Source organism: Myxine glutinosa, chromosome 10 (assembly GCF_964187855.1).
Source record: "Myxine glutinosa chromosome 10, kmMyxGlut1.1, whole genome shotgun sequence".
NCBI classification, from domain to species: Eukaryota; Metazoa; Chordata; class Myxini; order Myxiniformes; family Myxinidae; genus Myxine; species Myxine glutinosa.
The window spans coordinates 61,782,778-61,796,291 of NC_136270.1; the positions used below are offsets into that span (position 1 = coordinate 61,782,778).

At 44.5% G+C, this 13,514-nt stretch overlaps 1 protein-coding gene across 3 annotated transcripts in view; it reads right to left on the reverse strand.

Annotated features, from left to right (window-relative positions):
- LOC137434170 (uncharacterized) overlaps positions 1-13,514 on the reverse strand; it is a 93,452-nt gene that overhangs the window by 8,356 nt on the left and 71,582 nt on the right. For all 3 annotated transcript variants that reach the window (XM_078785723.1, XM_078785724.1, XM_078785725.1), the window contains exons 8-10: positions 11,474-11,521; positions 11,265-11,326; positions 11,032-11,185 (exon numbers count right to left, since the gene is read on the reverse strand). In XM_078785723.1, coding sequence (XP_078641849.1) covers positions 11,032-11,185; positions 11,265-11,326; positions 11,474-11,521 — 264 coding nt within the window. The remainder of the gene's footprint in view (positions 1-11,031; positions 11,186-11,264; positions 11,327-11,473; positions 11,522-13,514) is intronic.

Genomic DNA, 13,514 nt, shown 5'->3' on the forward strand with positions numbered 1-13,514 from the left:
CAGCACCACACAATTCGAAACACCTCACCGCCACACAATTCGAAACACCTCACCGCCACGCAATTCAAAACACCTCAACACCACGTGATTCAAAACACCCCACCACCACGATACAAAACACCACACGGCCACGTGATTCAAAACACCCCACCACCACGCGATTTAAAACACCCCACAACCACGTGATTCAAAACACCCCACAACCACGTGATTCAAAACACCCCACCACCACGAGATACAAAACACCTCACCGCCACGCAATTCAAAACACCTCACCGCCACGCAATTCAAAACACCACCACCACACAATTCAAAACGCTTCACCACCACATAATTCAAAACACCTCATCACCAACAAATTCAAAACACCTCGCCGCCACGTGATTCAAAACACCCCACCACCACGTGATTGTTAACACCTCAGCACCACGTTATTAAAAACACTTGACAACCACGGAAATAAAAGTTTGAGGAAGTAGTTAAGTGACAACACAGACACTGCCCAGATATTAGATATCTATCTATAATTCCAGTAATCTCTGTGTGTATGTATGTATGTATGTATGTATGTATGTCTGTATGTCTGTATGTCTGTGACCGCTGTTTCTCGACAACCACGGGTCCGATATACTTTAAACTTGCCAGGTATATTGCTGGGGACCCGAGGATGTGCCTTTTCAAGGTTTCATATTAATCGGACAAGTAGTTACCGAGCTATGTCCAAAAAACGATTCAACCAATCAGAGAGCAGCGAGCTATCACGTGTGCCGAACGTGCCGAACAGACTCTGCCTCGGACGGCACATTTGAGAGCGTATTCATTTATTTCACGTTGGCAAACTATGTTGGCGTTAAACTATGTTTTAAAACTAATTAAAACTAATTTGCGATTCTTTCGCTTTCCTGCGCGTTTGTGCACGCTATGGCGATTTCTTTACCAAACTCCGCAAGCCGTTCGCTTTGGACCAAACCATTTCATGTAAATAGAGGGGGGGGGATTGTCACCGTACTCGCAAGCCGTTCGCTTTGGACCAAACCATTTCATGTAAATAGAGGGGGGGGGATTGTCACCGTACTCGCAAGCCGTTCGCTTTGGACCAAACCATTTCATGTAAATAGAGGGGGGGGGATATAATTTTAGATATATATATAGTACGGGCATGCCCTAGTATAGATAGATGACAGTACCTGAGTTGCTGTGTTGTCATGGTTTACACCAATCATAATACAAACAATTATTTTGCACAAATGCATTTGTAATATACGTGATATTACATTTTATAAACAATTGAAGTTCAAGATTTAAGTTGAAATATATATATATACGTATATATATTTAAATAAATAAATAATAAATAAATAAAACATACCGTTAGGACATACCCACGGGAGAGATATGTGCATACCAGAAGTTTGGTACGATTTCACAAAAGTTTGAGGGAGTAGTTCAGTGACGAGACAAGACAACACAGCCTATTTATACATACAGGGCGAGTCAGAAGTAGCCCGATTTCTGTTTATATATACATATATTTCTACCTTCTTGTACATCAATACAAATGGCAAACAAACAATCAACTGACAGAAATATATATATATAGTTACAGTTTTTAGAACTTTCACATCAAATTTAGTATTAAAATTCCTTATAAATAACCCCTGCGTACATTTCCCCCTTAATTGGCTGTTAATTGAAATGAGCACCTTTCGTCAGGTTCACTATGTCAATAAATTATATTTCGTTCAAAATCATGGTAGATTAGCAAACCTATACATTTTTGGAAAGGTTATCGCATAAGGAAACTAAAAATCAATGTTTACATTTGGAGAGATACCTGTATGGCGGCCATTTTGGATTTTCAAAATGGCCACTGTAAAATACATATTTTGTTCTATTTCTGCCTCTAATTACCCGAAAAACTTTTTAAAATATACTAAACCTCTATTTTCAGGGACAAGGAATCCAATGAAAGTATCAAATTAGTGCTATGGGGAATGGTAAGACACGAATCAAAGGTTTTGAATTGCAAAATACTGTCTTTATATTCGTGATAAGTTGCATAATCAAATACATGTTATCATTTTGTACAGGCAGTTAATAACATCAAAATGTGTCACAATAATTCATATCACCAAACATACACAGGCAGTCAGCAAAATCATATATACACATGCAGTCAGTATAACTTCACATCTACACAGGCAGTCGATGACAAAATATACACAGGCAGTCAATGGCATCAAACATACACGATTACAGAATATGCCATTTAGAGTTCGTCATCACTGTCCTGTGTGTCGTATCCGACAATATAGTCTGCATCGTTTTCACAGTCCGTTCCACACAAGCAAAGGTCGGTCAAATTGATTTTTTTTTTTTAAACCACCTTTAGAGGCCATTTTTCCCCGCAAGCGGGGGTTGGCCTTTTTCGGGAACTGTGGTTGTTGTTGTTTTTCGGTCCCCTTTTTGAAGCAATGTTTTACGGCCGGATGCCCTTCCTGACGCCAACCCTTTTTGCCGCCTTTAACGACAAGCAGGGAATTACCAGTGAACTGGTACTCAATTAGCCGACCTCGGAAGGATGACAGGCTGAGTCAACCCCCCTGGCGTTAATTCAGCGATCGACCGGGATTCGAACCCAGGATCCTAGGATCCTAAGCCGGCACCCTAGCCGCTAGCCCAACACCAGGGTTGATTGATTGGCAAATCGAATTGGTCGAATGGTCGATCGAATCGAATTCGATAAATCGAATCGAATCGATCGAATTGGTCAAATGGTCGATCGAAGCGATTGGTCAAATGGTCGAATGGAATTGGTCGATTGGTCGAATTGGTCGAATCAAATTGGTCGGAATTGGCAAATGTAAACATTGATTTTCAGATTTGCCATGTAATAACGTTTCCAAAAATGTATAGGTTTGCTAATCTACTATGATTTTAAACGAAAAAACATAGTGAACCTGACTATACCGAGGGGTTTAATCCCCTCGTCTTTTAAGCTGGCCGCCCGAGTCCTGGAACTATCTCGCTCCTTTGCGGGATGATTGGCCAGGGCGATTGGTCAAGGGTTTCCCAAATAACTTCACCAATCTCTCCGCAAAGCAGGGAAATGAGTCCCCGCTCGAACCGCGGATGTGATGGTAGATTGCCGAGCGGTTTAGCAACCCGCAGCTCAAGCCGTTAACAAAGGACTAAAGCCGACTATAAAGCGTTTGGCCAAAATCGCGCCACAGGTATTCAATGGGAAGAAGGGACTAAAGCGATCGGGGGAAACTAGAAGCCAAAGTAAGGAATACCAGACATTTATTAATTATTTACAAAACCAAAGAAGAGGAGGAACGAAAGTAATTTACAGAAGACAAGGTTCAGACATACATGGCATCAGACATACATGGCGGCGGCCATCTTGGATTTTGACGTGGGTTGCACCCTCACACCAAATTTGAATGCGGTCCTTCGCTTACGCACGCCCGCATGCAAACACGCATGCATGCACACACGCACGCACGGACGGACGGACGGACACACGGACGGAGGGGAAAGCCATAGTCCCCCTTTCGCTACGCTGTGCGACGGGGGACAAAAAAGCAGATACACAGGGCAAGCCTTAAAACAGTCTTAATTATAATTAATCAACGCCCAGACAGAACAAACACAGACTCACACGAAAGGGGAATAGCAGGCAGGAATCACTGGAGGAGGGGATGAGAAGGCCCAGGCAGACTGTGGCGTCGAGGTCCGGCTCCAGGAGTCGACTCGCGGGAAACTCTGGCAGACAGCGAGCGCGTATCGTTCACTGCGAGTGGTCGTTGCATACAGCGATTGGGATGCTCATCTCCCCCTTGCCTTCGTCTTCCAACTCTGGATCACGTCTCTCTCATTCAGGTTGCACCTTCTCACCGACCCTCCTTCCAACTCCAACTCCTTCGGAACCCTCTCACTCAACTCGCCAAGCAGTCCCTTGCAGCCCTTTTTATTGCTGTTGGCCGTATCAAGCCGCGGGCTCCGAGGGCACGCCTACCGGTTGGGCTCACCGCGGTGCTGGTTGGCCGGCAAGGGCTTTCTGACTCCACCTCCGATGACGAGTCGACCTGCCACGCCCGTTCTGGTGGCTCCTCCCCCTTCTTCTCCGAGATGGAGCACATGGGCAATGGCGTCTGGTGGGGATAGCAAACCACTCGCACCGCTTTTGAAGGGAACGAAAGGGACCTATCTTATTTGATTAATGCAACGCAGATTCAACTTTTGGGAACAGAGCCTTACCTGAAACACATAATAATGGAATAACTACAGAGAGGTCCTATGGTTCGCTACGTGTTGCTCATGGACTAACTAGGGTGCGATCTTTAACAAGCCAATTGATGGGGATATCTACAGGGGGACATTTATAAGGGATACATTTACTAAAATTTACTAGTGAAGGTTCTAAAAACCGTAACAATATATAGAAACGGAAATCGTTATATACATTTGTATTACAGTGTACAAGAAGGTAGAAATAAATGTATATTAGGGTGCACACGGTGCCCCCATATGAGCATATTGCCCTGTCCCTGTTTTTATTTTGTTCCAATCATTAAAATAATAGTCCTAGTCAATTTTTATGAAAATTGGACTCTATTTATGTGTCCCACCATTCACTTGAATATTTCCACAAAAATGGCCATAAGCCACCATTATAACAATATTATGGTAAATAGGCTGTCTTTAATTCCAGCACTAGTATCATTATTTGTTGTTTTTTCTTGAGAGTTCAATGTGAATTGATTTACCTGTGTAAAGTTGTAAATAGAAATGCCAGGGATGAAATGTCCAGACAGTTGCCATGGAAACTGCTGCTAGATTTGGGCTATTTTTAGACATGCACAGTCTAGACATTGTCTAGACATAACAATGCAGTCACAATATGAGCTGATTGACTGATCTGCTCTGTAGCAAGTATATGCATTATGCAGGAACTGATCCTGATGTAGCTGACATGTTTGCCTTTGGCCTGTCATGACACAGATGCTATTACCCAGTTGTAGATATTGACACACATTTGTGATACGTTTGTGTGCGCTGCCAGAATTACTAGCAGAGAGGAAATATTATGGAGGAGGATAAATCATCACAAGATGCTGGTGTTCTTGATATCTGCTCAACTGATGAACTCCAGCATGAATCTACGCCAGGCTCGCCAGCAACTGCAGCAGGATTTAGTAGAATGAAAACAAGAAACTCTTCTGAGATATTTGCACTAGGTCAAACGATCACGGACGTTGATTCAGAAATAACTAGATCTCGCTTGCCTACAGCACTACAGGTCCTTCGGTGTCTGATATTCCATATACAGGATGGATATTCTACCAACAAAACCAAGTGGGATTGTTCCAAGCTGGTGCTTGCAAAGATTCAGCCTTTTTATGAGAAAGCAAACATTCCTTTGATATGTGAACGCAAAGCATGTGAAAAGATCTTGAAGCTGCACGATGAGAACTCCAAACTAAGACAAATCCCCAAAAGTCGCCGTGACATGCCAACTGTTTTGAGCAAAGTCCATGAACATGAGCAGGATCTTTCCAAAACATTCCCACTCTGGCCGCTTGATGCTGAAGAGAAAATGAAAACTCCTGAGGACATCAAATTCCTGCAGTCCATGAAGACAGATCGTATTGCTAGCTTTGGAGGTTTTGACGCTTCCCTCGCGAAACAGAAACAGAGATCAGAACAACGCAAGCTTCTGGGCAGACGAAGGCAAGAAAAGGCAGAAGCTGAGATGGCAGAGTTAACTGCTACAGCAACATTTGAGAGCAGTTCTGATACTGATCCTGGTGACACCGAGGATGGAGTGGATCTCTTTCCAGGAACCTCTATGGATACACATCCGAGAAGAAAGCACAGACGAGTGGTACATTCTGGGACAGAGGCTTTCATACCTCATAACATCATGAAATCCCCCAAAATGGTTGCACTTGCTACCAGAATGAAGATGACTCCATCACAACAGGCTGCTTTCACTGAGGCATTCGTCCAGGAATCTGGAGGGGATGTGTCCAAAGTATATACATCGTATGCTGTGGCTGATAAATCCAGACGAGAAATCGGAAAGCAAATAGCTGAAAGTTACCAGGAGAAGTGGGATGTTCCACAGTTTGCTTCTCTTCACTGGGATGGCAAGCTGCTTCCCTCGCTCACAAATAAATATGAAAATGAGGAGCGGCTGACTGTGGCGGTTGGAGATGTGAAAGACATCAAGGTTCTTGGTGTGCCTGCTTACAAACCTGGAACTGATAAAAAATCTGGAGAAATCATTTCAAAGCTCACATTTGATTTGCTGTGCAGTTGGAACTGCACAGACTCCATTTGCAACATGGTGTTTGATACGACCGCTAGCAACACAGGGCATGTGTCCGCAGCATGCATTCAGATACAGGAAACCCTAGAACGTCCACTTTTGTGGTCTGGTTGTCGGCATCACGTAGGAGAAGTCATTCTTATGCACGTGTTTGAGGATCTCAAGATCGAGACATCCAAGTCTCCAGATGTCATGCTGTTCACTCGTCTCAGGAAAAATTGGAACTTGGTTCCCCATGAGAGCGACCAGCCACTGCACCGAATACAGTTAGCGTCATTTCCCGAGGAAGGTAAAGATCTAATTGATGAATGGCGTGCAGAAACCTTGCAACTCGTGACATCACAAGTTGACCAGAAACGGGATGACTACAAAGAATTTCTACAGCTGTGTGCAGTCTATCTCGATCCTGACTACCCTACTACAACATTTCAGTGTCCTGGTGTCTTACACGAAGCTAGGTGGATGGCGAAATTGATCTACTGTTTGAAAATCTGCCTGTTTGAGACACAAATCCAGGATCTCCCATCTGGAACAATAACAGCCAAGCACCAGGGAAAGAGGCTCACAGAATTCGTCACCTTTGCAACACTCGTCTATTCCACTTGGTGGATGCAATGCTCCATCAGTGTAGATGCACCCTGGAATGACCTCCTCCTGTACAAGAAGCTGCTACGGTATCAGGAACTCAACACCATAGTGGCCAGGAGCGCACTGAAGGCGTTCAGTCGACACCTGCGGTACCTTACCGGAGAGCTAATACCACTGGCACTATTCAGCAGTAACACCCCAGCTCATGTGTCGCCTACTTGCAGACCAACTGCTCCAAAAAAGACCTGACACACCGCGCCAGCTTCCTAAGAATCGTTTCGGAACAGGCTTCGGCAAACCAAGGTTCCCAACAGAAGTCAATCTCGGCTCAAAACTTGCTGACTTTGTCACCGAAGATTCATGGTTTTTCTTCCATGTTCTGAAGCTGGAAGCAGGGTTCCTGTCCCTGGATGTTTCCGAGTGGCCTGAATCAGAATTCTACAAGAATGCCTTGATCAATGTTGGAGCAATCAATGTAGTGAATGATTCAGCAGAACGAGGCGTGAAGCTGAGCTCCGACTTCTTGGCAGCTGCTCGCGGTGAAGAGCACTATCAGAATGTTCTCCAAGTTGTTGAAGAGAACAGAAAGATGAGGCCCAATCTGAGAAAAAGGACAACTGAACCAGATGATAAAAGTCAGGAACAATAAAGACATTGTTGGACCAAAAGTCATAAGCAGCTGATTCATGAGTTTGTTGCCTTTCTGTTTTGTGTATGTTAGCCAAATTGGCCATTATGTTCAATTAATACATTGTTGAATACATGTGTGAACTTGTGAAGGAATATAAAATGTACTTTATATCAATATCTGAACTATGTCTGTCATGCATTAATATTTTCTGTCGATGTTTGCTAACAAAATAAATCCCTACAATCTACATGTGTCCTTTGTATGTATACCACCTATTTCTGTAAGCGTTTATTGCCGTTTATTTGTTTTTGCCAGTGAATATTCAAAGCAGTGGTGGGACACATAAATAGTTTCCAATCTTCTTGAAGTTTGCCTGGCTTTCTTATTTTGGTATAGGAATACAATGAGACCAGGGACAGATTGATTCTATAATTTATTTTTTTTAAAGGGGCACCATGTGCACCCTAATGTCTATATAAACAGAAATCGGGCGCTACTTCTGACTCACCCTGTATATACACACATGTATGTACAATGTACATACACACTTGCAAAAGTACCCGGCGTTGCTGGGTAACAATGAGTGACTTCCTGATGGGAATATTATTTTTGCAATCTGGGTTCTTCATCGAGAGCAAATTTTAAAAACAGATCGCAAGTACACTGGAGCAGTGGCGTGTCGAGGAAAAATGACGCACGGGGCCGGATTTCAAATTGCCGCCCTTCGTAACTTCCCACTAGTCTGAAGTTTGTGTGTGTGTGTGTGTGTGTGTGTGTCCCAGTCAGTGTGTGTGTGTGTGTCCCAGTCAGTGTGTGTGTGTGTGTCCCAGTCAGTGTGTGTGTGTGTGTGTGTGTGTGTGTGTGTGTGTGTGCGTGTGTGTGTGCGTGTGTGTGTGTGAGTGTGTCCCCGGCAGTGTGTGTGTGTGCGTGTATGTGTATGTGTGTGTGTGCGCGCGCGTTTGCGCGCGTGCGTGCGTGTGCGTGCGTGCGTGTCCGTGTCCCTGTCCGTGTCCGTGTGTGTGCGTGCGTGCGTGTGTGCGTGTCCCCGTCCGTGTGTGTGCGTGTGTGTCCCCGTCCGTGTGTGTGCGTGTGTGTGTGTGTGCGTGCGTGTGTGCGTGCGTGCGTGTCCCCGTCCATGTGTGTGCGTGCGTGCGTGTCCCCGTCCGTGTGTGTGCGTGCGTGTCCCCGTCCGTGTGTGTGCGTGCGTGTCCCCGTCCGTGTGTGTGCGTGTCCCCGTCCGTGTGTGTGCGTGTCCCCGTCCGTGTGTGTGCGTGTCCCCGTCCGTGTGTGTGCGTGTCCCCGTCCGTGTGTGTGCGTGTCCCCGTCCGTGTGTGCGCGTGCGTGTGTGTGTGCGTGTCCCTGTCCGTGTGTGTGCGTGTCCCCGTCCGTGCGTGCGTGCGTGCGTGTCCCCGTCCGTGTGCATCCCCGTCCATGTGTGTGTGTGTGTGTGTGTGTGTGTGTGCGTGTCCCCGTCCATGTGTGTGTGTGTGCGTGTCCCCGCCCGTGTGTGTGCCTCCACAAATTCGCAATGAATCTCTGGCTGAAATGTGACAAAACCTCTTGGAAGAGGACAGTATCCTTCCCTGGAAGTCGCCTTTGTCAAGTTGTTCTCGATGTGCGAGTCAACGTTTTCTTCTGACACAGATAAAGCCAATGAAACGAACTCGCCTCGATATGAATCTGCAAGCAGAACTGAGATGTACGTTGTGTTCGAACTTTGAGTCGCAGTTTCTTGAATTGGTGACAGAACAAGATTGCCAAATCTTTCATTGAAATTTCACACTTTTGTCATTTTGAAAAAGTATTTTTTTGTACTTCTGCATTTATACTCATAATTGACCTTGAGGGGCATTAGAATCCTGAAATGAATGTATTTAGCGAAAAAAAAGAAGTTTTTAAAAATTAATACTGTGGCCATTTCTGTGATAGACTGAAAAAAAAATTGGTTGCCCACCCCTGCCTGGTCCTAAGGTGTCCTTAGGTCCTGCCCCAAAGGTGTCCAAGTGGAACAAAGGGTCGAGGTGGCATAAAGGTTCCAAGTAGTCTTTAAATTTGTGAAGGGTATTTTCCAATAATATTTAGGCTCCAAATAGGGCTAAAGGGTCAAAGGAATCTAAAGTCGGTCCACAACGTCTATGGCTCAAGGGGATCCAAGGGTCGAGATCTTCACACAACCTCACCACCTAGTGGAGGTCATCACAAGCACAAAGTCTCGTTTTTTCAAGTCAAAGGTCAAGGTCACTGTCAATTTTCATGCGATTCCCAGGAGATCCTATACATACATACATACATGTTTGAGATTGACAGACAGACAAGACCAACCAATATACTTGCAAATCTTCAATTTCACAAGAAACAAACATAGGTGAATACCTCCGTCAATCTCTGGTGACAGGTGAAAATTTTAAATTCATCCACTGCACAAGAAGGTGGTGACGTTTTGGGATTCATCCTTCATTGGAGAAAATAAAATAATGGTGCTGAAGGGTTACTTTTTAGTAAAAAGATGTTACAGCTCAAAAGATGAGTTGGTGCCGAACATGGATCATTCTCTGATCATTATTCAGCACATCTCATTATATGGGTGGAGGTTAGGGGTCAAACCCCATCATCTCCCAAGCTCTGCAGAGTCCAACAATTTATCTGGCTTTTCATGCAAAGCTCACTATGTATTGCTGTCATTTCTACACCTCCATCTCACTATGCCCAAATGTGTTGTTCAAAAACTCATTGAAAGGAGAGGCTCAATAGTCCAAAAAACACTTTCCATTTTTTCCCTCCACCAAAGGTTACATATTCACCTGTCTGTCTGTCTGTCCATGAGAGCAGGATATCTTAAGTTATGGATGAATTCGGACAAAACTTAGTGGACAGGTTGGGTGTGACAAGAAGAAATTGATTAGACTTTGGTGTGGATCTGGATCCTAGACTTTTTAAAAGCGATTCTTCACCACAGAGATGAGAGGGGCGACATACAGTATATCACGATATTTTAAAAAGTTGCGGACGGATTATGCCGAAAGTTGGTGGAAGAGTTGGTTAAGTGACAACAAGAGGAAAAAGATTTGGATTGAGGTCCGGATGAAAATCTGGTCTAACAGTAGGATACAAAACGTAAATTATTCAGCCTGGCGAAGGAATGCGCTCTACCGAGTGCTGTTCTCGTTCAATATTCAATCAGCAAGACTTTACTTAATAAATATATATCAGAAAATCAAAACTAGCATTTCATGGATCGTTACCATCTCATAAGAACTTCAGAACACCCCAACCTTCTGGATTGACCCTCTTGTTGAGGACAGCTTTGGCTGAGGCTTAGCCAAGACATTGTATTTTTGTTCCCATGATGAAAGCATCTCCAGAAACAATTTTTACTTTGCTGCAGTCTTTAAATTTTGACACGGCAGTTGGTCTTTGTTAGTGGTGAAGTGTGTACATGCAAAAACGTATTTAGCAAGCAAATATTGAAATGCACCTTGGATTTCTTAGTTGGGGGTGAAGGGAAGTTGGCAGCCTCCTCGTGAACAAATGAAGCAAATCCTGATAAATATTGGGAGATGGAAATGCGGGCAACGGAGTCGTTCATAACCTTGAGCTCGCCCTGGATTTTCTCCAAACACTGCAAGTCCCTGGGATTGTATGCAGAGGTGGCATTAAACAATGAAAAAGGAACATTTGAATATATATAATGTGTATTTGGGTACTTACGAGATGTGCTCTTGCTGCAAACGCGACAACAACTTCCGATCACGCTGCAATTCCGCCTCCGCCTGAAATAAAATAAAGCGGCAGGAATGTTTTTTGAAATAAAACAAAGAAACATTGCAATCTGATCCACATGTTCACTGCATTATTGCCATAGTTTCCGAAACACAAGAACTTAATTCCCAAAGGAAACAAGATTTAGAATGACTTACACGGTGAAGCTGAGACTTGATTAATTTCATTTCACTGTCTTTAGCAATCTGCAGTGAGGGAATGAGAGGATAACACGAGTTCAACATTGCAGGTAATATAGTATAAAATACTTGGCGAGTATAAAAAATAATTGGTGGCTTGTAGAGTATTCAGTGTTCTCTGTAGAGTATTCCAGACCCAGTTTTTGTCCCAAAACAACTTCATTTCAGAACAACAAAAAAAGTTAGATGTGTTCACGCATGTTTATGCAAGAATATAATAGAGTACCAGAAAACATCTGAAAATGCAAAGCCCATCAGTGTCCATTTGTATTCAGACGTCTTCTTCTGTATATGAATAAAAACCACCTTTAGAGGCCATTTTTCCCCGCAAGCGGGGGTTGGCCTTTTTCGGGAACCGTGGTTGTTGTTGTTTTTCGGTCCCCTTTTTGAAGCAATGTTTTATGGCCGGATGCCCTTCCTGACGCCAACCCTTTTTGCCACCTTTAACGACAAGCAGGGAATTACCAGTGAACTGGTACTCAATTTGCCGACCTCGGAAGGATGACAGGCTGAGTCAACCCCCCTGGCGTTAATTCAGCGATTGACCGGGATTCGAACCCAGGATCCTAGGATCCTAAGCCGGCACCCTAGCCGCTAGCCCAACACCAGGGATCTTCTGTATATGAATATGAATGAATAATCGTTTTAAGGCCATTTTCCCCACAAGAAGCAGGGTTTTTTTTGTATACAAGATCGAGGCTCGTGTAAGAGCCAACATTAATGACAAAAACAAAAAAACAGACACAAGACGAAATAAAGGGGGAGGGAGACGAGATGGGGAGAGGAGGGAAGCACACAAGTACAACATTTGAGAGCAGGGACATCGGGAGATCTGTGAGGTAGAGGGCTTGGGGGGGAGGAGGTGTGGGAAGGAGGGTGGGGGGTGGGAGAGGTTAAAAAACAAACAAAAAAAAAACAAAAAAAAACATGGACACTGCTAGGACTACCAGAAAAGAAGTCGGTATTTCAGAAAAGTGGATCTGGGGTGAATTAATAGGGGTAGAAACGGTCAAGGTTTTGGATGGGGGAAGATAAGAGATGGTGGTGAACAGCTGTTTTAAAGACCTGGAGGGATGAGTGGGATTGAAGAGAGTGAGGGAGTTTGTTCCAGAGGTGGGAGAAAAGAGGAATGAAAGAGTGAAGGTGAGCAGAGAGTCTTGATTTTGGCAGTTTCACCAGAAGAGGGTTGCAGGTAGATCTTGTGTGACCTGTAGGAATATTTGGGGGACAGAGCACAGACAGGGCTGGGGTGGCTAGGCCAGAGAGGAGTCGGGGAAAAGACAGAAAGACCACCAACCTGCCAGCGGTGAGTAAGTGAAAGGCCCTTGCAATCGGCTTCATCGTGGGAGATTCCAATGATTCTGAAAGCTTTGGTTTCTACAGCGTGAAGCCGAGCTAGGTGTGAGGCAGGAGCACCAGCCCAGAGGGGAGAGCAGTATTCCATTGAGCTGCAGATGAAAGCCTTGCATGTGGTGAGGAGCTCAGGTGTGCCAAGGAAGGACTTCGCACGACGGAGAATGCCCAGTCGGCGACTGGCTTTGGAGGCCAGCTTGGAAATGTGTTTGGTTCGCCTTCTGTTAGCCTTGCGGGTCCCATGACAATCATGGTTCCCTGCTTGAGGCAATGTTTTATGGCCAGATGCCCTTCCTGACGCCAACCCTGTCACCTCTTACGATGCGCAAAGAGATGGTGTACCCATTCTAAATCGGAGTGCACACCGGGATCATTCATCCCAGCAATGTATTCCCAGTATGCTCAAAATAACAAAAACTAGAACTGCCACTTTATAACTGCTGGTAGTGATGACCGGTTTCCCTCCTCCTTCCCAATTTGATACAACCCCACTTTCATCGGACACACTTTGATACAACCTTGCTTTCACACAACCCCACTTTCATGATAATTAAAGGTACACCGAAAAGTCACTTAGCTGAAGATAATGTAGTTTCTTCTTCTTCACACAACAACTGCTACCCCTCAGGCTATACAACCAATCATG